General features: G+C 38.7%; 2 protein-coding genes across 3 annotated transcripts in view; both read right to left on the reverse strand.

The window, feature by feature from the left end:
- Nucleotides 1-738, reverse strand: part of LOC107705730 (zinc finger protein 704-like) — a 76,380-nt gene extending 75,642 nt beyond the window's left edge. For both annotated transcript variants that reach the window (XM_016509174.1, XM_016509173.1), the window contains exon 1: nt 346-738. In XM_016509174.1, coding sequence (XP_016364660.1) covers nt 346-546 — 201 coding nt within the window. In that variant the 5' untranslated portion in view covers nt 547-738. The remainder of the gene's footprint in view (nt 1-345) is intronic.
- A 4,796-nt stretch (nt 739-5,534) lies between these two features.
- Nucleotides 5,535-26,117, reverse strand: part of LOC107705732 (uncharacterized) — a 53,848-nt gene continuing 33,265 nt past the window's right edge. The window contains exons 3-7 of the mRNA XM_016509175.1: nt 20,408-20,462; nt 20,224-20,311; nt 18,052-18,587; nt 11,531-11,650; nt 5,535-6,393 (exon numbers count right to left, since the gene is read on the reverse strand). Coding sequence (XP_016364661.1) covers nt 5,929-6,393; nt 11,531-11,650; nt 18,052-18,587; nt 20,224-20,311; nt 20,408-20,462 — 1,264 coding nt within the window. The 3' untranslated portion in view covers nt 5,535-5,928. The remainder of the gene's footprint in view (nt 6,394-11,530; nt 11,651-18,051; nt 18,588-20,223; nt 20,312-20,407; nt 20,463-26,117) is intronic.

Here is a 26,117-nt window from a genome sequence, read left to right on the forward strand (position 1 = left end):
CCTTCCACCGGCTTCAGCTCGCGGTAGATACACTATGGGGGAGGGGTGAATCGGTTAAATGTACCAACCCCCTGCTTTTTTTTTTCTTTAAACTTTGAACATGCAAGTAAAGTCGCCATCTTAAACTACGTGCAAAACAGTTAATGCAACGATTAAATGAGATTGCATTTACTCCACAAGCAATTTCTCCACGCAGACTTGAGTTTTAATCGAAATGCAGAGCTAACGTTACCGTCGTACGACTGCACCGTAACTGTCGATTTGACTCGTTACTAAACGCAGCGAACTGTCAAAAATAAAAAAAAGTCAGCGTATGCAAAACTTAAATGAGCATGCATCACTTACCTTCTTATGAATGTAGTGCCCCTCTCTCGTTGAGGTATAATAATGTCCAGTCGGAGAGATTTCAAAATTCCTTGAAGCGCCTTCCTGCAGCGTGTTCGTTTTAGACGCTTTTCCAGTGACAGGCTCGCGGTGCGCGGCGCAGCCCCCCTCATGCGTGCTGTCGCCGGCTCGAGGCTGCTCGAGGAGCCGCTTGGAAGTCATTTTCAACCTGGATCAAATGTGACTAAAGCAAAATCACCAGCGCTCGGTAGATTTTAGTGCTGAGCGGGATAAGATGCATTTAATAGTATTGTGGATTACGACTCCCTGATGAGAGTGTATTTCACTACGGACCCTAAAAGCAGTCGGTAAAAAGGGATAAAAATGATTGTTTTGCTTTTCTCTCTCGCCGAGCCCGACGCCACGCCCACTCTATCCTGCGCGTGCAGCCAGGCGAGATTCGCTCGGCTCCGCCCCTCATTGATTCTGATTGGCCCCCTCCATACATAAACATTCTATTTAGGCACGCGGCCATTGCAGATCTGCAGCTGATTGGTCGCTCGGGAAACGTCGGAATTATTTTTTTCGAGCGTTTAGGAGGTGTGTCTCGATGGTTTGCCGGCCGGTACAGACAGAGAGAGGAAGAGAGAAAAAACACCGGTAAAAATTGACGCACTTTCTAAAAGGAATAGTTTCTCAGCTTGAATGTCTCTGTACGGCGAAACAAATCATTAAAACAAGAACTTGTGGAACGCATATGAACACAAACATGACTGGGAAATACTTTTAATGAGCATTCATGCGAGCTAACCTGCTGGGGAAAAAACCCCATCTCAAACCAGCCTGAACTGGTTTGCTGGTTTTAGTTGGCCTGTCAGTTTTAAAGGGGGTTCAGGCATTTTCAGCCGGTCAGACTGGGAGATCAGGTAAACCAGCTGAGCAACAGCTGTCCAGGCCGGGAGACCACCCTAAACCAGCCAAGACCAGCAAAGTCAAGCAAAAAAAATTTCAATCTTTTTTCAGCATAGTTTTCAAAACCGCCACCCTATATGCAGTTCTCACATCAAACGTTAATATGTCAAGCAAAGAGCTTGACTTTTGATTTGATGCACATTTTGTGGATCTTCTAGAAATGTATGTATTTGTGCAATAGATAATTATTTAATAGCAATTTTAAAAGACTTAATAATGTATTCTTCCACCTTATATACTGATTACTATTAAATCCTGTTTCCGGCACATAAAAGAAAAATCAAACAGGTAATTGAGACTTTTTATCTCACAGTTCTGAGCTTTTTCACACAATTCTAAGTTTATATCTCACAATTGTGAGACAAAAAGTCAGAATTGCAAGATATAAACTCAGAATTTCCCTAGCAATTCTCACATTTTTTCCTCAGTATTCTCAATTGGGTTTTTTCTTCACAACAAAATAAAAAAGTAAAGTTTTTATCTCACATTTCTGAGTTTAAATGTTGAATTGTGAGATGTAAACTCAGAATTGTGAGATAAAAATACACTTTTTTATTATTATTATTAATTTTATTGATAATTTTATTAAATTTTTCATTCCATGGCTGAAACACGTTTTTAAAAATCTAATTGTTCAATAAACATAAACATGCATGCTAAATTGCAGTAGAATAATCAACGCACAACCAGTCATAAGGTGCAACTTTATTAAAAAAGTAAAAACAAATATTTATATTAATTTTTTTTTATAGAAAACATTACAATCTTTTGCACAGAATATTACTAAACAGATTATTTCTTTATTTTTTGCCTTTATACACTATAGTCTGTGTTACACTTTGGGTGGACCACACATAAAATCAGTTAAGCCAAGGACATATTCTGGGGAAGCAGTGTTACAATGTACACACTTCACAACATACAACCTAAACAGCAGAAGTAGAAACCTTTCACTGCTTTTTAAAACATCAATACCAGAGCTTTTCTTTTATAATATAATTAAGTTGCATTGCAGTATGCTCTATATACATGCGATTTGTTATGGTAGAATGTCCATTTTTGTTTAACCACATAAGGTTGAGTGAGCAAGAAGCATCACGTCAGTCGATACGTCTGTTGAATGCAAGCAGATGGATTTTTAATAGATATTTTATTTACATACTTGCCAATAAATATCATAATTCGGGCATGTGATTTCTCGGCCTCCTTTAAGAACAAATGTGGTTGAAAAACCAATAAACCCTTGTGCAACCTGTACAAATCACACCCTGAAAGATCTCGTTTTCATCAAAAACAATGCATGGCCGGACAATCGGTTCTCCCAGCCTCTCTCAGAAGCGACAACATCAAAAGCACTGAACCGCCCCACAATACAAAGCAAGCCCTGTGCTAGAAGGACAGATTCAGAAGTGGGAGGAACCGCCAAGCCAAAGCTAAAGTGGAGCACACTTCCTCCCTCAATATGGCAGACGTCAAATCTCAAGGACACATGTTAATAACGGCAGGGAGGGCCTACAGTTGCTTTGAGACCAGATCCCTGCCATTTCGGACGAGTCCTGGACCAGATATGTGCTTTGCGCTCCCTGAGAAGATCCATAACCTCTCAGCAGCCGCCGCCTGTGGCATCTCCACTTCCCATTTGGTGACTGGTATTCCCTAATTTTGGCACTATGTCTTATAGTGAGAGGCACAGAAATGAATTATATATTATATCTGATGCACCAGAGAGGATAAGGAAAAAAACGAAAGCTTTTGTTTTTAGAAGCATGCATTGCGAGCAAGGAAATAGTTGCAGCCTACTTGAACAGAACAGTGGAACACGTGAATGGCAGTGATAGTAGCTTTTTGAACACGTTGCTACAAGTGGAAACGAGTTAACCAATACAGTTTTATAAGAAAATAGAGTGCCATAAAAATCTTTCATCTTGGTATATATTAAAACTGACATGACGAACTCAACGTTTCTCACCAGAGGTTGCATGTGTGGCACTATGTCTTATAGTGAGAGGCACAGGAATGAATTATATATTATATCTGATGCACCAGAGAGGATAAGGAAAAAAACGAGAGCTTTTGTTTTCAGAAGCATGCATTGCGAGCAAGGAAATAGTTGCAGCCTACTTGAACAGAACAGTGGAACACGTGAATGGCAGTGATAGTAGCTTTTTGAACACGTTGCTACAAGTGGAAACGAGTTAACCAATACAGTTTTATAAGAAAATAGAGTGCCATAAAAATCTTTCATCTTGGTATATATTAAAACTGACATGACGAACTCAACGTTTCTCACCAGAGGTTGCATGTGACGTGGATGAGGACAGTATCATGGTTATTTATCCTTAACGAACTCTATCTATCCATCCCTGAGCTGATAATTTGGCCCTCTCGAAACCCAAAATCCCTTTCCTCTGGGCCTTTCCTGTAGCCCTCCAACAGACTTCAATGATCTGAATATGCTGAGTACACTCGGTGAAGTAAAATCACCAACCATGCATTGGAGTTGTTTTATTTCATGCCGATGGCCCTTGGAAGTCTTCGGGGATCATCTCGAATGGTTTCCCCTTGCAGAGGTTGCTCCATTGTTTTCCCCGATCCTAATCCAAGCTCCCATAATGCATGTGGGAAAGGCCTTGTTTACAATAGGATCAAGTCGCACAGACAGCCCAGAATATGAGACGTCCTTCCAAAAGACATTTGCTAGCAACCATGAGCCTTGTGCTGTGTTTTCCTTGGACACTGTCTCCATGAAATGCTGCTGACAGCTAAGCCAGCCGGAGGCCCAGCGAGCCGGGGAGCAGTGCTGGCACACACTGACCTGAGAACAGTGGATCGAAAGCAAACTAGAAGCCTTTATTGCCCTCTGTACGCACACCACAACCTTCCAGCACACTGACGCTACAAGCCTCATAAACTCTCATGTTAACAATGGCCATTGAAAATGACATGTTAACTAGCTAGGCTGAGGCATCCCGAAAAACCTTGTTTTGCTTTTTTTTCTACCTTCTATTCTGTTAATATTTCAAAAATGTCAAATCTTGTGAGAAACGAGTGGCATATCACTAAAACTACCTGACACGTCCAAAGATTGGGCAGAAGTGGCATGCAATAGACAAAATAACCAAAAAGCTAAAGAAATTTAAGAGCTAATGCACTTACATAATATTTAACAGTATTGCTGTTTTGAATAAAAAAATGCTTCCTTGGTGAGTATAAGAGACTTAAAAAACATTTTTAAAAAGTCATACAGACCCTAAACTTTTGAACATTAGTGCATATACAAAATATTATTATTATTATTATATATGTATTTTATTGTAAAGTAATAATAATGGTATCTAATGCATTCAGGTAACCAGGTAGCTTCATTAAACCCATTTTATCAACATTAAATCTATTAAAGATAATTCTGCAGATTCTTCTCCAAGATCAGTGCCAAAAAAAATAAAAAATAAAATAAATAAATACCTGCAGATTCCACCTGGGCCTTACTGCAAGTTACATGCGTACTGAAAAAATGACCAGACATACCGTATGTACACCACCTAAACTGTCAGACTGCATACATAATGTTTAAGGTGGAAAACAAGAGAAGTTAACTCTGTATGTTTTTTTCAGCTAAACTAACACTGTGATGGTGGCTGGCCGTCTCAAGCTGAGAGAACCAGTCAGGTGTGTTTTCAGAGCGGGAGGGGACGGGCAATAAGCTGACATCTCATGTGCTCCCTGTGTTAATGTGCAGGTAGTGCTCACTCGGCAATGGGACTGACCGACAGTGTGTATATTGTGATTTTACACTACCCGTCAAAAGTTCGGAATAATCAAGATTTTCTAAATGTCTTTGAAAGGCATTTCTTATGCTTAACAGTTACAGTTAAAACAATACTATTGTGAATAATTATTAGAATGTAAAATAACAGTTTTCTGTTTGAATATGTTTTAAAATTTAATTTATTCCTGTGAGCTAATTTTCAGCATCATTACTCCAGTCTTCAGTGTCACATTATCCTTCAGAAATCATTCTAATATAATGATTTTCTGCTCAAGATGTTTTATCAACCGCTGAAAAGTCAGCTTCACATCACAGGAATAAATGAAATTTTAACATTTTAAATTGTAATAATATTTTACAATATTACTGTTTTTACTGTATTTTTGATCAAATAAATGCAGCCTTGGTGAGCATAAGAGGCTTCTTTCAAAAACATAAAAAAATCTTAATTATTCTAAACTTTTGACTGGTACTGTATATAATCAGGTCCAAACTTCCCTGTGCTACAGTGAGTCTTAAAGTCATATTGATTTTAACCCTGCAGTAAACTACTGTAGCAAGTGTAGCATGATGGCCAAATCAGTTTAGATCCCTGGATTTGGTGAGCATTCCTGTCAGCTAAACACAGCCCGGCTGCAGGCTTGGTTCAGCCAATTCAGTTTTATTTTGTCTGCATGAGTGTTGCAACTGATTGTGCACTCCTATGGTAAGACTAAATATACATTGGTTGTGTGGTTATGTAGGTTGCCGTGTGTTTGGCAGCTGTAGGCTGTGTATCTTTTCATTTGTCAGAACCAGAGGGCTGCAGTTAGTTTTTGTCTGTAGTCTGTAGGTGTTTAATTTGTCGGTTCAAGTCAAGCTTTTTATAGCCCCGTAACGTACATTTCCATGCCGTCATTAAAGGTAAAGATAGTGGTGGTGCTCGCTGCGTTTGCTCCCTGCTTCACGTCGCCGATAGTCTCGTAAAAGTTCTCGCAGGTCATGGCTCTGCCCGGACCCTGTGCGGGTTTCTTTTTGGGCTTCAGCGTGTTGCTGGCCAGCTTCTCCCGTTTCCGGTGGGAATCGATGGTGGCGTAGGCTGGGTCTGACTCTTGCGCCAGGCCCCGGGGCCACGTCTTCTCACCCACAGGTTCGTAGCAGGGCTCCTCTTGGGGGCCACACCTCCCCCATGACTCTTCCCCTGTAGCACCGGCGGCAGGCCAGCCCGTGGTGCCCCGGTCCACCTCTTGGGACGCAGCAGAGGCCGTCGGCCTGCTATCCTCCTGGCTTTGACCCTGCTGGTGTTTCCTCTTCAGGGTCTTACAAACGGTAGAGTACATGTCAGAGATCTGAGGAAAGAGAGAGAGAACCACAGAATGAGGAGCCTGCCAAAGATCAACTTTGCCAAAGTGGATTTCGTTATAATAACCGTCCTGGAGCACATTCTCAAGTTACAGTTATAGTGTTGAAGGAGTTACAAAAAACACACAGATTTCAGAACTTGCAAAGTTCATTTCCACCACCAAATGCTATCTACAACTTGCCTATGCAGTTGCTAGGGTGTTCTGTATGGCTGCTAGGCTATTCTTGGTTGTTCTTGGTGGTTGCTTCTGTATGGTTGCTAGGTATGGTTGCTAGGGTGTTCTGTATGGTTGCTAGGCTATTCTTGGTGGTTGCATGGTTGCTAGGTTGTTGCTTGGTGGTTGCTTGTTCTGGATGGATGCCTGATGCTTTATGGTAACTGGGCTATTCTGGGTGGTTTCAACGATGTTTTGAATGGTTGCTAAGGTGTGGTGTAAGGTTGCTAATTTATTCTAGGTGGTTGCTTGCATGATCCAGGTGGTGCCTGGGTGATGCTGTATGGTTATTAGGGTGTTCTATGTGGTTACTACAGTGTTCTGGATAGTTGCTACATTGTTCTTGGTGGTTGCTAGGGTATTCTTAGTGGTTGCTAGGGTGTTCTAAGTGGTCGCTAGGTTGTTCTTGGTGGATGCTATGATGTTCTGGGTCATTGCTATGGTTGCTAGGCTGTTATAGGTGGTTGATAGTGTGTTCTGTGTGGCTGCTGGTTGGTTGCTTGCCCCATCTTTATGATATTTGTTTCTAAGTCAAGTCAAGTCACCTTTATTTGTATAGTGTGTGCTTTATACAATACTGATTGTGTCAAAGCAGCTTTACAGTGTCAAACAGGAAAATAGTTTGTCAATAATGCAAGAAGACAATAACAAAGAGTAATTTTTTCAGCTAAAGTCAGTTCATTGATAATTTAGTGATGTCATCATCCAGTTCAGCTCTCTTCCAATAGCGTCTGTGCAATCAGTCAAGTGTCCCCAACTAAGCAAGCCAAAGACGACAGTGACAAGGAACCAAAACTCCATCGGTGACAGAAATGGAGAAAAAACCTTGGGAGAAACCAGACGAAAACCAGCGTCTGTCTAGACAAACCAGCATGGCGTGGTTTCTCTCCATCAATTTAATTCTATGGTATTTTTGTCAGTTTTATCATCAGGTGAAATATGTAAGTTTGATCACTGCACAGCACACTTCTCCTCAACAAGTCCATAATTTGAAGTATCGTTAATGACACGTCATAAATGTATTCCTCAGATTTGTTTTGATGGTGGTTTGATCAACAGTAATAGTCACGACTGACTTAACAAGGTAAAAAGAGACAACAGGACAGATAAGAGTTAACACAACATAACACTCTAATATGCCTGAAGATGTAGCATAAACACTACACAGACGCCCACAGCGCTGAGTGTTTGACTCGTGTGTCATAGTGTGTGTGGTAACAGGACTCTGCTTGCACTCAGCAGAAACATGACCCACTTTAGCCGTGATCGACAGAGCCAGTGTAAACGCTCTTATCTGTTACCTAACCTGCAGATAAGCCTGTTAAACTTTCACCACAGCAGCCCACCGAGACGCCGTTAACCTCTCTAACCAGACAGGAGGTAAATGGGTGGGAAGATTTCCTTCAGTCCTCCTCTAATGCCCATGTGTGGTCTATTACGAGCATGTGATTCAAGAAAACGTCTAACATGTACACTGATTAGAGGTGTGCGATATTTATCATCAATGTGCGAGCTAACATTATCGAGTATGTCACTCACTTTGCAAAACTAAAGCATGTCTTGCACGAACGCAATTGCAAATGTGATTGATTCTGTACAACAAACAAGAAGTTAATATATAGTGAGTTACACTTTACACACAATAGTGTCTGTTGTTTCACCAATGAAAATAGTTCCAAACAAAGCTGTAGCAGGACATTTATGTGCGTTTCAGAGCAACACTGCACTGTTTTGTTCTTGAATGAATCTGTTTTTGAACAAATCATTTGAGTCGGTGATTTAATGATCCAATTTATAAAGACAGTCACTTGCTTCGTTTCTAAATGAATCAGCAATTTTGAACGAATCGTTTGAATGAATGAATCACACATTAAGACAGGCGCAGCATCCCTGCTTCCCTACTATATTGTATGCGAAGAACAGTACAGCAAAAGAGTAGTATGTCCGAATTCACAGTATTCATAAAACAGCAGGCAAAAAGTACCCAGATGACCTACTACTTCCAATGTGATTCTGAAGTGCGCATTTGATGGACACTTTACTATCCCATGAGGCCATGGGAGAGGATTTATGAATGGCAGTGAAGCAATGCAACTGATGCTGGTAGGTCATGTGACAGTAACAACATGGCGGATGTCTTATGTCCAAATTTCATTTATACTGCCCATATTCACACTATATTCAATGCACCTTTTTAACGGTCGTGAAGTAAGTTCAAATTCAAATGTAGTACCTATTCAGACAATGCATGATATCGGATGTGCACAGGGACTTGTCGCCACCTACTGGTAGTTTTAGTGTCACATATATTTATCCACGACAGGTTTAAACCAGCCAAGGTACCAGCACAAAAACACACTAAAAATATAGTTTAATTATCGTTATTGAAAAAAATCCCAATTGAATTTTTTTTGTCAGTATTGCACACCCCTAACACTGATCTGTGTGTGTGTGTGTGTGTGTGTGTGTGTGTGTTCACCTCACACGCCCTCTCTGTGGCGGATGACATTTAGCACTCCCAGCTCAATGGCATGTGTAAAATCCCAGTCAAGAATTCAACTCTGCTCTCCAACTCACATAGTGACCTTTACAGCATTCATGTGTACAGGCTGAGGAGATGGTATGGCATGAATAGAGCTGCGGATACGATTGTGTTTTTCATGTTAAAACCTCTAAACGGTCTGGAAAACAACACTGCAGCATTCAGTATTTTAGCCCGTAGTGTAATCTGCAGGCCGCGGCACGACGCAGCATGCATCTGAACGGAGGCATGACTGAACCAGCTGATTTCAAGAAAACCGCTGAGTTTCATGTTGTTTGAAACTCCCAAATGTGTGTGTGTGTGTGTGTGTGTGTGTGTGTGTCTGTATGTGCCCCGAATGCATTCTTCTGAGGCAACTCAATCTTACTTGACTTGCAGCATGCGTGCATACACTTGGACACAAAAGCAGTGGGAATTGTACCGTTTGGAGATTTTTAATTAAGATTATATTAGGTAATTACAATAGATAGAAAATTATTTCAACTGGAAAATAATAATTGCAGGTAATACTTTTAAGAATGAATTTGTCACAATGCACAACCCTTGAAATTTACTGCAAAAATGATAAAAAAAAAATGTCTAAAAATGTTTTTAAAAAGTCCAATGATTTTCCCATGTTGAGTATAATGTGTCAATTGAAGTGGAGCAGAGGGCCATGCAGTATCACGCCCACACACCACATGACATGAAACTGGGCGTGTCTGGACAAGAGAAGGAATGAGCAGAGAAGTGAGAGAGACCGAGCATGGAGAAGTGTATTCAGCTCACCGGTTACAACAGCCAACACTTCTATCTGAGCCAAAGACGTTCAGCTTACTCTCACACTACTAACAAACAAAATAAATGTAGAATGCCATTTTCAAAGGCACTAGAGGTGCACATTTTAAAATCAGAGAACAGAATTGTTGTGTTAATATCAATGCACATTTAGTCAGGTAAAAAGTATGAACATGGTTAAGAAATGGCTAGCTATGGAAAAAGCAATATTCAGCTAATTAAAATGTATAAGGAAACAAGTTGAATGTATTGATGATAAATATATAAACCTGATTATTGTGTATTTAAAACGCATCCAGTTTATTACTAATAGTACTATTACAGAAATATTATGTATGACTATGTATGACTGACAAATATGCATCAAATTAAGTTTATCAATGTTAAAAATGTGTAATCCATATGGATGGAGATTTTATATGCATTTCATATACATAAATTTAAGGCCTAAATATAAATATATTTTCTGAGTGTATCTTGATTTAAGATTGCTTTTCCTTACTCTACAATTTTTTCTTGTTTTAACCAATTACATTTAGTGAGCTTTATACTTAAAACAACAAAATTATTGAAACTTTATTTGACATAAGTTTAAAGAAAGAACGAAGTATTAAAAAATATTAAGCAGCACAACTGTTTTCAACATTGATAACAACAATAAATGTTTCTTGAGAAACAAATCAGCGTATTAGAATGATTTCTGAAGGATCATGTGACACTGAAGACTGGAGTAATGATGCTGAAAATTCAGCTTTTCATCACAGAAATAAATTACATTTTAAATATATTCAAAAAGAAAACTGTTCTTTTAAATTGTAATACTATTTCACAATTTTGCAGTATTTTTGATCAAATAAATGCAGCTCTGCTGAGCATAAGAAACATTAAATATAACAAAAAAATGGACTCCAAACTATTAGTCTATTATTAGTCTTAAAGTATGATCTTACACAATTTAGCTTTTCTATTAAATCTTGATGACATTTAGGGTATTTTAACTAAAAAGGAGACAACATTGATTAAGAAAACGTTTTTTGCAGTAATAATGGTGCATATAACTTCCTGTTAGAATCTGTATGTATTCTTCAAACATCTACACTAGGCACCTTTGCTGTAAATGCTTTTATCTGAAACCAAGTTGTAAGTTTTGATTGGCCACAGGAAGTTGATTAAACTCAAGTCTACCCAGAGTGCCTGTCTGTCCCGACCTCTCCCCACTTCTCATATTCCTTCCCTCACACCAACCCTGAACTGACAGTCAACAAGCACAGTCCACAGACCTTTGACCTGCCTGTTAGTCATGCCATACCCATAGAGAGAGAGAGAGCAGGAAGAGAGTTGAGAGGTGGAGGGAGAAAAGAAGGATCAAACTTTCTCTCTCACTTTCAAGCCACAATTTATCAGACTCCAGCCATCATTCCACTCACTTCCACACTCTTTATTAATGCACAAGGGTCAGACCAAAGAGATCCGAAATGGTCCTGGGTTTTAGAGGTCAAATGTCAAAGTCTGAAACCTGATCCATTCATGTAAACCTGGACAAATGTCATGACCCCGTCTGCAGTGCTGGGATAGCGAGGCAGACGTTACCTCCACGGCGGTGGGATGGCTGTGTCCGTTCTCCAGCTGAGGGACCACTGGCATGATCATCTCTTCCTCTTCTGGTGGTTTCCAAATGTACTGCTCTCCGTTACCCATGAAGACCGCCTCCTGTTGGACACATGAGGAACATGCGAGCTGGTCAGAACTCCTCAAGCACTGCTAATGCAAACAGACTGAATCTGATGTCATCTGAATTCAAGCTCTCCATGTTTGTGAGTTCATGAGAGAAGCAGCAACATCCGTTTTGTGAACGAATGAATTTTTTTTGTGTCAGGTATTTTCGATGAATCAGCAACTCTTGTTTGTGATAACACTCTGAATCATTCATCACCAATCAGACTGATTAGATTCTACAACCTGATCGATTAAACAATCCATTTGGAGAGATTAAAGGAATGGTTCACCCAAAAATGAAAATGTACTCATCCAGTTTGTTTTTCGTGAGAAAAGATTTGGAGAAATGTAAGCATTACATCACATGTTCACCAATGGATCCTCTGCGGTGAATGGGTGCCGTCAGAATGAGAGTCCAAACAGCTGATAAAAACATCACAGTAATTCACATGGCACCAGTTCATCAGTTAACGTCTTGTGAAGTGAAAAGCTGTGTGTTTGTAGGAAACAAATTCAGGAAGTGTTATTATGGATAGAGGTATTTTGTCCAAAAGTGAAGGTTTAATGTTAAATCATGTTAATGATTGATTTGTTTCTTACAAACATGCAACTTTTCACTTCACAAGATGTTAATTAATGGACTGAAGTCATGTGGATTACTTGTGGATTATTGTGATGTTTTTATCAGCTAGTTTGACTCTGATTCTGACGGCACCCATTTAGAGTGAATAAACTTATATCAAATGTTCATTTTTGAGTGAACTATTCATTCAACAGCCGGGTTATTATTGTTAACTAAGACCAAAACATTTTTGGTAACTGAAATAAATCTGAACTAAAATAAATTATGAACATTAGATGAAAAACTTTAAAGGAAAATGAAAAATGCTGCCTTGGCAACAAAGTAAAATAAGTTTAAGTTGAAGCACTAAAATGACTGAAATAAAAAATAAAAATAAATTAAACCGAAATAGTATAAAACAATAATAAAGATTAAATTATAAAAAAAACTGTAATTAAAACGAATTCTGAAAATATTAAATAAAAGCTGAATATTAATAAAAACTATAAAAGTGTATACAAAAATTTTAAATAATGACCTAAATTTTGGTCTGTTTCTGTCAGAGAAAGCTATTATATGACCTCAGAACACTTGGAATTTTCAGCAAAAAAATGTATGAACCACTTTTGTGATTTTTTTGTTGTTGTCATTTTGGAGCTCAACAGCACCAGTCCTCGTTCATTTTCATTAAAAAAATAAAACGGTGGCCAGTGCATTTTTCAAAAGTTCACCATTTGTGTCTCACAGAGCAACGAAAGAAAGTCATGCTGGACTGGAATGACATGAACTGTTCCTTTAATTTAGGACTGATTGGTGTTTGTTTCTACAATGGAAATGTTCTGTGAGTTAATCATTACAGGAACAGATATGCACGTCGAATAGCGAGTCAATGATTAAAGTGGGAAAGAAACACACCTCCTGTATGAAAGATTAATACCAGCAGATGAATGGCTACAGTGTTTGCTGCTATTTATTTCCCTGGCTGAAGCAACTACCTGCTCTGTGGTTCCTCCCTGATGCCTTTAACAAAAAAACAAACAAACAAAAAAAAACATGGCGGGGCAGGCAGCCTGCCAACAGACCTTACATAATCCAGCCCAGTGCACTGGAGTGACACATGTGCCGCACAACCACACTGCATGCTTGCTTTCATGTAAACTCTAATAATATTTGTTCTAGATGCAGGCTCGGATATAATGCAGGTCAAAGACACACACACACACACACACACACACGTACTATCCTTGTGGGGACTCTCCATAGGTGTAATGGTTTTTATACTGTACAAACCGTATACTCTATCGCCCTACACCAACCCTACACCTAAACCTACCCCTCACAGAAAACTTTCTGCATTTTTACATTCTCAAAAAAAACCCTTTCTGTATGAATTATAAGCTTGTTTCCCCATGGGGACCTCAACTTAGGTCCCCACGGTGACACGAGTACCCATGAGTTGGTGTGTACTCAGGTTTAAGTCCTCACCGGGATAGAAAAACATGTACACACACACACACACACACACACACCAATATTGTTTAGCCTTGCTTAAATATTAAATGGCACACTGTAAGTCAGATTTAGAAAGACAAGTATGCACTGAATAGAATACCGTGCCTGCGTAAACAAGCCATCAATCAACAAACCTCTGACAAAGAAGATTTTTATCTCCATATGTGGCAAACAAATGGCACAAACACACACATAAAGACAAGTAGAGCAGAGCTGAGTTAACAGGAAGACTGGATCATTATCCGATCATTGTCTGTGTGTTTTCCATTTTAAAGGCACCATCATTCAGCATGGCTGTTCTGTTCTCTGCAAAACTTATCTGTCCTTGAAAGCCGAACACAACATAAACAGGTATCAGCTAACAGACTGACATGAATATGGGTGAAATGTGAACAAACACACACACACACACACACACACACACAAAGTAACAATGCATCACTTCAGTTCATTTTTAATACTATGTCAATAGAATGTTTTCTCATGAGTGGGCAAGTCAACATTTTAATGCTCGCTAATGTTCATTTCTTGAACCCCTTTTAATTAAAAACATTTAACATCTAAAACTCTAAAAGATTTATCATGTAAATGTCATCAGTCATATTCATATCAGTCATGAAGGTTTTAGAAAATGCTTCAGATTGGTGGCTCTAGGGGATTTTTTTTATAGGAAACAGCACTCTCTAGTGGTCAAAACGTATAACTGCACTACCAGGCTCTGCATTTAAGTGCTTAATATTTACATTAGCGCAAATGGCAGACAATTATAACTCTTTTTTCTCTCACTTCTTATTTTTTCTTCTTCTTTTGCCTGCAACAACAACATTAGATTTTCTCAAGAAAATGAGAGTGGTGCAAAACATACCATAATGATGCTGGAGTGTTCTAAGCTGTTGCCATGGCATTGCTATGCCATGCTAAACTGTTCTGAGTGTTTAGTGCGTTACTTTTTTGTTGCTGGGGTGTTTTGGGTGGTTGCTAGGACGTTGCTATGTGACTGTTAAGTTGTTCTGAGTGTTTAGTGCATTTTTTACTACATTAGTGTAGTTGCTAGCTAGGGTGTTTTAGGTGGTTACTTGAAAGAGTCTATATGACATTCTGTTCTCCAGGCATATATATCCAACCCGTTCTGTAAGGTTTCTGTGAGATTTTTTTGCCCCTGCAGGATGAGTTATGAGCTGAGTTTTTTTTTAAATGTATAACTATTCTGAACCTGTGTGGCTGATCTGTGTCATATTTACCTTTGGGAAATTGGGTAGGTGAAATGGTTCCACTGTTTTCCTAGGCAAGGTGCTGCTGGAGGACTCGCTGCTGGACATGCTCTGGTGCTCCCTTTCTCCATCCTCCACCACTTCCTCCCTCCTGCCGCGCTCCAGCTTCTTCACCTTCCGTATGGAGGCGTACTCTGCCGTCACTTCGTCTTGACTCACGCCGTTCACAACCCCTCTGCTTCCACCTCGGCCGTTCCCATTAAGCGTCGGGCTGTGGGCACGGCGCTGAGTGGGCGTGTTGGTTGACGTCGGGGCAGGGGCAGCAGGTGGGGCAGCTTTATCAGACCCCGCCCCTTTGATCCCAACACTCTCATACAGGCCGTCATCTGGCGGGAGGGATGTGGGAGAGGAGCGGCGGCAAACTTCAGAGTAGGTGTGCTCACGTTCCTCATTCTCATTTTTGTTGGGAGCACGAGGCAGCTGGCGGCCTGGGCTGGGACGGAGGTCAGGAGTGGAGCGGCGGGTATGCAGGAGCAGAAGGTCCATGCTGGCCGGCCGGCTCTTAGGGGCACCTGTCAATCAGAATGACACAGATTGATGTGAGAGGGATGGGAAAGATTAAACAGAGGATTAAGATTAAAGTTTGGAATATTGATGTCATATTGGATAAAATACTGAACACATATATAGTACTAAGGGCCAATAAAGTACAAAGTGTCATTAAAAATGTCACATTTGACATTACTCCATGAAAACACAAGGGGGCAGACCATTACTATTTGGAATGTGTATTTTGACCACAAAATCACAATCTTACATATGTTTAAACCTGCATAGAGACAGTACAATGAGTTTAAAGTCAACATGAAACTACACTGGCAACAAAAAATGTGAATCTTGTTTTCTAAACTACATATCAGATGATACTCCCAAAGCTAAAAATGGTCAAATTAAACATTTAGCCTACTTTTCCAGTTTAGCCTAGCCCAGTTAGCAAGCTAATTGTTTAGCTAACTAGCTTAGCATACCTCTACCGATCTTGTATGACACTGGCACTATTCGTTCCCTGCTAACAATGAACATTCTCACAACTTTCAATAAGTTATATAATATTTAGGACAAATCATTCTTAAAGTAATGTTTATGGAACATTGTTATTACTTTATGAATATTTTATATACGGTCTCACAACGTTGAGAGAAAATGTTCTTGCGATGTTATTTTTACTTGGTGAATGTTCTTACAACGCTGATTAGAATATTAAAAATAATGCTAAAAAATATGCTATATTTTGAAAATAATACTAGTAGAAAGTTGTAAGTAACTTATAAATAATGTTCTAATCAAGACAAGAAAATTGGACATTTTAATGTTCTTAAGAAATTAAAAATAAATGTTCAGATAACGTTATAGGCGGGGCAGGCAGCCTGCCAACAGACCTTACTTAATCCAGCCCAGTGCACTGGAGTGACACATGTGCCGCACAACCACACTGCATGCTTGCTTTCATGTAAACTCTAATAATATTTGTTCTAGATGCAGGCTCGGATATAATGCAGGTCAAAGACACACACACACACACACACACACACGTACTATCCTTGTGGGGACTCTCCATAGGTGTAATGGTTTTTATACTGTACAAACCGTATACTCTATCGCCCTACACCAACCCTACACCTAAACCTACCCCTCACAGAAAACTTTCTGCATTTTTACATTCTCAAAAAAAACCCTTTCTGTATGAATTATAAGCTTGTTTCCCCATGGGGACCTCAACTTAGGTCCCCACGGTGACACGAGTACCCATGAGTTGGTGTGTACTCAGGTTTAAGTCCTCACCGGGATAGAAAAACATGTACACACACACACACACACACACACACCAATATTGTTTAGCCTTGCTTAAATATTAAATGGCACACTGTAAGTCAGATTTAGAAAGACAAGTATGCACTGAATAGAATACCGTGCCTGCGTAAACAAGCCATCAATCAACAAACCTCTGACAAAGAAGATTTTTATCTCCATATGTGGCAAACAAATGGCACAAACACACACATAAAGACAAGTAGAGCAGAGCTGAGTTAACAGGAAGACTGGATCATTATCCGATCATTGTCTGTGTGTTTTCCATTTTAAAGGCACCATCATTCAGCATGGCTGTTCTGTTCTCTGCAAAACTTATCTGTCCTTGAAAGCCGAACACAACATAAACAGGTATCAGCTAACAGACTGACATGAATATGGGTGAAATGTGAACAAACACACACACACACACACACACACACACAAAGTAACAATGCATCACTTCAGTTCATTTTTAATACTATGTCAATAGAATGTTTTCTCATGAGTGGGCAAGTCAACATTTTAATGCTCGCTAATGTTCATTTCTTGAACCCCTTTTAATTAAAAACATTTAACATCTAAAACTCTAAAAGATTTATCATGTAAATGTCATCAGTCATATTCATATCAGTCATGAAGGTTTTAGAAAATGCTTCAGATTGGTGGCTCTAGGGGATTTTTTTTATAGGAAACAGCACTCTCTAGTGGTCAAAACGTATAACTGCACTACCAGGCTCTGCATTTAAGTGCTTAATATTTACATTAGCGCAAATGGCAGACAATTATAACTCTTTTTTCTCTCACTTCTTATTTTTTCTTCTTCTTTTGCCTGCAACAACAACATTAGATTTTCTCAAGAAAATGAGAGTGGTGCAAAACATACCATAATGATGCTGGAGTGTTCTAAGCTGTTGCCATGGCATTGCTATGCCATGCTAAACTGTTCTGAGTGTTTAGTGCGTTACTTTTTTGTTGCTGGGGTGTTTTGGGTGGTTGCTAGGACGTTGCTATGTGACTGTTAAGTTGTTCTGAGTGTTTAGTGCATTTTTTACTACATTAGTGTAGTTGCTAGCTAGGGTGTTTTAGGTGGTTACTTGAAAGAGTCTATATGACATTCTGTTCTCCAGGCATATATATCCAACCCGTTCTGTAAGGTTTCTGTGAGATTTTTTTGCCCCTGCAGGATGAGTTATGAGCTGAGTTTTTTTTTAAATGTATAACTATTCTGAACCTGTGTGGCTGATCTGTGTCATATTTACCTTTGGGAAATTGGGTAGGTGAAATGGTTCCACTGTTTTCCTAGGCAAGGTGCTGCTGGAGGACTCGCTGCTGGACATGCTCTGGTGCTCCCTTTCTCCATCCTCCACCACTTCCTCCCTCCTGCCGCGCTCCAGCTTCTTCACCTTCCGTATGGAGGCGTACTCTGCCGTCACTTCGTCTTGACTCACGCCGTTCACAACCCCTCTGCTTCCACCTCGGCCGTTCCCATTAAGCGTCGGGCTGTGGGCACGGCGCTGAGTGGGCGTGTTGGTTGACATCGGGGCAGGAGGTGGGGCAGCTTTATCAGGCCCCGCCCCTTTGATCCCAACACTCTCATACAGGCCGTCATCTGGCGGGAGGGATGTGGGAGAGGAGCGGCGGCAAACTTCAGAGTAGGTGTGCTCACGTTCCTCATTCTCATTTTTGTTGGGAGCACGAGGCAGCTGGCGGCCTGGGCTGGGACGGAGGTCAGGAGTGGAGCGGCGGGTATGCAGGAGCAGAAGGTCCATGCTGGCCGGCCGGCTCTTAGGGGCACCTGTCAATCAGAATGACACAGATTGATGTGAGAGGGATGGGAAAGATTAAACAGAGGATTAAGATTAAAGTTTGGAATATTGATGTCATATTGGATAAAATACTGAACACATATATAGTACTAAGGGCCAATAAAGTACAAAGTGTCATTAAAAATGTCACATTTGACATTACTCCATGAAAACACAAGGGGGCAGACCATTACTATTTGGAATGTGTATTTTGACCACAAAATCACAATCTTACATATGTTTAAACCTGCATAGAGACAGTACAATGAGTTTAAAGTCAACATGAAACTACACTGGCAACAAAAAATGTGAATCTTGTTTTCTAAACTACATATCAGATGATACTCCCAAAGCTAAAAATGGTCAAATTAAACATTTAGCCTACTTTTCCAGTTTAGCCTAGCCCAGTTAGCAAGCTAATTGTTTAGCTAACTAGCTTAGCATACCTCTACCGATCTTGTATGACACTGGCACTATTCGTTCCCTGCTAACAATGAACATTCTCACAACTTTCAATAAGTTATATAATATTTAGGACAAATCATTCTTAAAGTAATGTTTATGGAACATTGTTATTACTTTATGAATATTTTATATACGGTCTCACAACGTTGAGAGAAAATGTTCTTGCGATGTTATTTTTACTTGGTGAATGTTCTTACAACGCTGATTAGAATATTAAAAATAATGCTAAAAAATATGCTATATTTTGAAAATAATACTAGTAGAAAGTTGTAAGTAACTTATAAATAATGTTCTAATCAAGACAAGAAAATTGGACATTTTAATGTTCTTAAGAAATTAAAAATAAATGTTCAGATAACGTTATATCTTTGGTGAAAATATAGTAGAACTTTGTTAGAAACATTTTAGGAATCTTTAAATAAAGTTCTACTCACGACAAGAAAACTGGACATTTACATTCTTAGAAAATTAATGCATTAATTAATTAATACAAATAATATTTTGTGTGAAAAAGTTAGCAGAACGTTGGAAGAAATGTTTTTGTAACTTTTAAATAACGTTATAATTGTGACAAGAAAACTGGACGTAATTTTCAAAATTTTACAAACATTTCAAAACGATGTTCCTACAATTTGTAACCTGGGTTGAAACTTGTGGTCTTGGTAACATCCGCAGAAAGTCATTTCACAGTCGAAGCAATATATTCATATTTCTTGGAATAATTTGGAATAATGTGGACTGATGATTTGTGGATATTATGACCAGGAGCATGTATTACAAAAGTAAATAGAGTAAACCTTGATTTCATGTTGACCGAATTGATAATTGTTATCCTTCTTATTGTGTATTTTGTGTTTTACACACTAAATAAAGTGAGTCTCCATTGGTCTGGATTTAAAAGACCAGAAGCCGACGTATATAAGGCTTTGAGATGTGTGTGTTCTGTGTGTCAGCTTGACAACTGTCATTCTCAGCCTCGCAGATCACACGTCTGTGGCAGTGGGAACATGAGCTAGTAAACATCTTGCCATGACAAGTCTCTGGAGACGTAAGTCTTTGCACGCACGTGCGTCGGCCAGTGCATATGTGCGTATGTGTGTGCTAAATGAGTCTTGTGTACATATATCATTAAGACCAGTTAAATCTGTCTGTCTCTCTCACCGTTTGCATTGCAGGGCAGCCTGTGCATGTCATGCAGGCGGGTGTCAGATTTACTCATGGAGTTCAGCTTGGACTGGCGCAGAGCAGCCTGAAATTCAAAACATTATCATGTATATGTACGTACATCCATGTCCATAATTGCACTGTGTTTATATGTGTTCATATATACTTTTTTTGCACTCACTGTTTCCTTTTTCTGAGCCCCTCCATTGGTGTGGCCATGTTTGCTCTTGCTTTTTCTGTAGACAAAGTGAGAGACACTTTTTGTAAGGAGAAAATAAAATACAGCAAACATGTAAAGGGCTGAAACATCCTATAAGTAAATAGTTAGCTCTGTTCCAGAGCTACCTACTTAGTATTTAAGGCAACCTTTAGATGCAAATGCTGTTGTCAGGCAGTTAAACAATATTATGCTGCCTTCTAAGATACCCTGTTTTGACCAAATTATAAGCACAGCACTATATGAAAAAGTTCATTCAAGATTGAGGGCAAATCTAGAGCAAAAATCATTATAAATATATTTCATTTAACAATGGAAAGTATAAATAAATATAACCAAATATTTGTGTCTGCTATTTAATGTTTGTGCTAGATTTTCATATTAGATTAACACACTAATGTGAAACTATAGAACACAACAGTGACTGTTGACTTTTTTTTGCAGGCTTGGCTCCAGTGTTTTTCCCATTCATTTTTACTATAAGCATTAAAAACAATCTTCAATACTTGTAAGGATTACATTGCCATAAAATCATTTAAAAAATGATGAATAATGAAAATAAGCATTTTTATTTTTTATTTATTAAAAAAATTGTGTGTAACACGGTTGTTCAAAAGTTTGGATTCAGACAGTTTTTTTTTTCCTTGGAAGAAATGTATACTTTTATTCAGCAAGGATGCATTAATTTGATCAAAAGTGACAGTAAAGACAAAAATGTTACTTTTTTAAATAAATACTGTTCTTTTGAAAGAATCATGAAATAATGCATCATAGTTTCCACAATAATATTAAGCTACACAACTGTTGATAATAATAAGAAGAAATCTTTCCTGAGCAGCAAATCGGCAAATTCAGCTTTGCATCACAGAAATAAATTACATTTTAAAATATATTCAATATATTCAAACTGTAATAATATTTCACAGCATTACTGTTTTTACTGTATTTTTGATCAAACAAATGGTTTCCAAAAACGTTTACAAAATCTTCCAGTATAATTAAGTAAAGAGAGTGTAGAGAGACTAACTTAATTATGTCATTTGCCTATTTATTTTTTCTTCATGGAATTGGACATTTGCTGTCCACGATTTTCATTCCATATCAACAGCGACTATTTTAATTGGCACTTCTTCCTTAAGATTATGGGTAATGTAGTTCTTCACCTTGAATTCTGCATTTAAACACTTAAAAAAGAAGTGAAATTACACTTGACTTGTAGCTTTTAAAGAAGCCCATATCATCACTTTAATGATTTATCAAAAGAGATTTCCCCAGTCATTATGGAGGAAAATGAAAGGGAACAGTGGAAACCCGACTGCGCCGCTCTACACTAGAATCATCTGTAAGCGACTCAAGAATGCAGTGTTCCAAATCAGTCACCTATGAGATTACATTCTGTTTAGAATGCCGCCTTAGAAAGCTGCAGCCTTTGCAGACACTAGACATGCAGCTCTGGGTTTCGTACCAGAGCTATTGTGCACTGTTGAATAGGACAGGAAGTAAAATTCCACTACAGCGAGTGTTTGTAATGGGATTGCCAGGGTCTGGTTATATCTAGGGATGTCGTAATCATGAGGGACTAGATGTGTTGCAGGTGTGCTGGAGGAAGAGAGAGCGAGAGGATGGATAGGTAACCCTGACGATCCCTCCTCCCTTGCTTTTCTTCTTCTCTCATTCCCTACACACACCTGGTGTGACATCAATTATAGCTTCTCTCTCTCTCCCCCAATCCTACAGCCTGTGAAATGCACACATTTACACATTTTTTGTTCCTCTCACTCTCACCCCATTTTTAACATCCGCACATCTCTCACACTTACGCCAATCTGTGAAACAGAGGATTTTCTCTCTCTCTCTCTTACTCCCTGAAGACGTTTTTGTATGGATGAATAGATAGCAAGACATTAAAAGTAGAATTAAGTCGAAAAAAGTAGAATAATGTCATGCATATGCCTTACATAATGGCATAATGGCAGTCTCTCCTGTTTGTTTGTGAAGGCTGTATCGTTCTGAAGGTCAGAAACTCAGGAGGCCGGAGGGACACGTTCGCACCTGGGTATTAGTGACCCTGTGTCTACACACATGACTTGCAGAAAGTACTGTACATATTGCAAAACCCCGCACAGCAAAATAACAGCTGCACCTGACTACTGAGTATGCAGTCATGAATGCAGCATTAGCATAGCCATGTTTTAAAGGAATATTCCAGGTTCAGTACAAGTTAAACTCAGTTACAATAATCTACAAGTAATCCACACGACTCCAGTCCATCAGTAAACGTCTTGTGAAGCGAAAAGCTGAATAACAAATCCGTCTTGAAGACGTTTTTAACTCTTGCCTGAAGCAGGCGAAAAATATGCACAGATCAAGCACCAGAATGGACTCTCATTCTGACGGCACCCATTCACTGCAGAGGATCCATTGGTGAGCAAGTGATGCAATGCTACATTTCTCCAAATCTCTTCTCATGAAGAAACACATTCATCTACATCTTGGATGGCCAGAGGGTGAGTGAATTTTCAGCAAATTTTCATTTTTGGCTGAGCTATTCTGAGGTTAATAAGTGATTTTTTAAAATAATAAAATCACGTTAACACATATTATGTCTTGTGGCTATGCTGCTGAAACACACAGTATTTCAGTGTTTACAGATTGGCCCCATTCACTTAAATTGTAAGTACCTCACTAGTTCAGATTTTTGCTTTTTTAAAGAAAAGGAAAGACAATTAATTTTTGTAGTAATTAACATCATGCCACAAATTATGGCAATTGAACTTGTACTGAACCCAGAAAATCGAAAATTCTCAGTTATTTCATGTTGAATCCATAATGATGAATAAAAGTCCAGTCTAATCTTCTGAAAAAGTGTTATTTTAGTATCATTTATACAATATTATAGTATTTATTCATATTTGAATTAGCTTTTATTTTATATTTTCAGTTTTCATTTAAATTGTAGTCATTTTGTTATGTGCTTTTGTCATTAATATTTTGTAAATATCAATACAGCTATAAGAATTATAATAATAATGATAATTTTCTAAAATATAATAATTTTCTCATTTTAATTTTTAAGTATTTTTTAGGTTTTGGTTTTCCACCTGTTATTTATGTTTAGATTTATGTAAGCTTTATTTCAATTAACAAATTATTTTAGTTTTAGTAACAAGTAACAAGTCATACAATGTCATAAAGTGACACTTTGTGTGAGAAAAGGGATCAAAATGTAAATCATTAATTGCTAAAAATCTTTCCATTCACCACAGCTCACAAATCTCTATTGCATTTCCAACCTGGCATTAGACAGAAACATGCAGAAACAATGGCATTTGGTGTCATTGACAGTGTTGAGATTTAAAGGGGTCATATGATGCTGCTAAAAAGAACATTATTTTGTGTATTTGGTGTAATGAAATGTGTTTATGCGGTTTAAGGTTCAAAAAACACATTATTTTCCACATACTGTACATTATTGTTTCTCCTCTATGCCCCGCCTTTCTGAAACGCGTCGATTTTTACAAAGCTCATCGGTCTGAAAAAGCGAGGTGTGCTCTGATTGGCCAGCTATTCAGTGCGTTGTGATTGGCCGGATGCCTTGAGCGTGTGACGGAAATGTTACAACCCTTACCATACTGTGACGCCGTCTCCCGGCACGGCGAGACAAAACCAATAAAACCCATTATAAACGAGGCATTTGTTGCATCCAGTGGGGACATAATTACTGATTATAATGACTTATACTGTCTCTTAACGCGTTGCGTTGCATCTCGCCGCGTAAACATAAAACCATGTCTGCATTTGTGATCGGAGAAACTACAAATAACAAACACTACTCTACACTGTTCAAAACTCACGTTTGAATCATCAGTGGCAAATTCTTTAAATATAAAAAACGTACTTACAGTCTGTGAGTCAGAAGAGCCGGCATTGTAGTCTACTCTCCCAGGATCAGGAAACAGTCCTCCATAAAATGTGCTGCACACATCTGAATATTTGGGTTGAACTGTTCTGGAACAGTGTTGTAAATACAACTTAACCACTGATTTCTAGTCGTGTCCTCTTTCGGAAGACCAAACAAAGTATTTTCACTTTAGCAACAAAACACACAGCGTCTCCACAACATGGCAGCGGCGGCAGCAACAATACTACAGCGAGAATCAAAGTTGCGCCTTCTTTCTTTGCGTAAACATTTGGGCGGCGTTATGCAAATCTTCCCACATCGTGACGTAGACATGTGGAGGCGTGTGTTTTAGGAGGGCGTGAACAAGTCTTAAATTTTATAAAGAATATCTCTTTAGTTTTTGCTTATAACACTCCAAAGAGAAAGGAAAACTTGAAATCGCATCATATGACCCCTTTAAGAGCTGCAGCACAGGGGGAACTTCATAGCTATCATATGACTTCAGAAGACGTAGAATATAACAAATGAGCAGTATCTTTTATGGTGTTTTTTTTTTCTTTGCATTGAAAATAGCAGCACGAACATTTTTCAAAGTATCTCCTTTTATGTTCCACAGAAGAACATTAGTTTGGAATACATGAGAGTGAGTGCATTTTCATTTTCTGCAATGGAAATGAGATGGAACATTTTAATTCTGAAACAAGGGTTTTACTCAATCATAATTTGTGTATCTCAGAACAATGAGCTGTTTTTTTCATTAGGCATCTGGTGATTTTGCAGCAATGCCAACCTGCTCTCTGAGCACTAAATATCACTCGTATTTACCGTACCTCTATTTTAACCATTAGAATGACACTAAAACACAAACACACTTGGCTTCTGTACAACAATTTTGTACAACAATTCAGAACAAGTTGTTTTGCAGTACAGCAAAAACATGACTTTCTGGTGAATATGCAAAAACGAGTATAGTCCCTATTCATCTTTTCTGTGAAACGTTACATAGAACAGAAATAGAACAATGTCTGAGAGAATGTGAAACTGATTTGTTGGAGGGTTTCGTTCCTTGTAATATCGCAAAGCAAAAGTCTTTGTCACAAATGAGCATCCGACGCAGAGCTTAACTTAAGGCATTTTCCAGCGAAACGGCTCCTACAGAGGGCACGCAATCTGCTGATGGAGTGATATTAGCATTCATCAAGTCGCTCCACAGCAGGGAAGGAGAGATAGAGACAGAACTAAAGAAAAAGAGGAGGAGGTGCCCTGACACAAGAGTGGGGGAGAGTTTTTAAGAAGCTGACGCATTCTTTCGACATATGAGTGGGGCGCGTCTGTGCAGAAAGACTTCTATGTGTAAACGTTCAAACGTTCAAAGTGTCAGATATGGATGGGAACCGTAAAGAATGAACGATTCTGGTTTTGATTCTGATTGCTCTTAACGATTCCGGTTCCTCAACAATTCAATTAACGATTCTTTCAGTATCAGGAAGAACATTTTGGAAATGAGAAATTCAGTTCATATTGCTGTTGCTGCCCTCAGCAGTTCCCACATGATGAGATAATTTCAGATTTTAAAGATCTAACAAATCTGAATGAAATTGAATACAAGTTTTGCAAAAGGTGTGTTTACGCTGACTTTTTGATGCAACACATAATGAAGCAATCATAATTAAGCTTAAATAAGCAAATTAAGCATAATTATAGCAATCCAATAATTAAGAAGGCTCATGCACCTTATGAACAACATACTATTATGGTCGTAAATCTATATGC

This window comes from Sinocyclocheilus rhinocerous, unplaced genomic scaffold (assembly GCF_001515625.1).
Source record: "Sinocyclocheilus rhinocerous isolate Xijiao unplaced genomic scaffold, SAMN03320098_v1.1 scaffold263, whole genome shotgun sequence".
NCBI classification, from domain to species: domain Eukaryota; kingdom Metazoa; phylum Chordata; class Actinopteri; order Cypriniformes; family Cyprinidae; genus Sinocyclocheilus; species Sinocyclocheilus rhinocerous.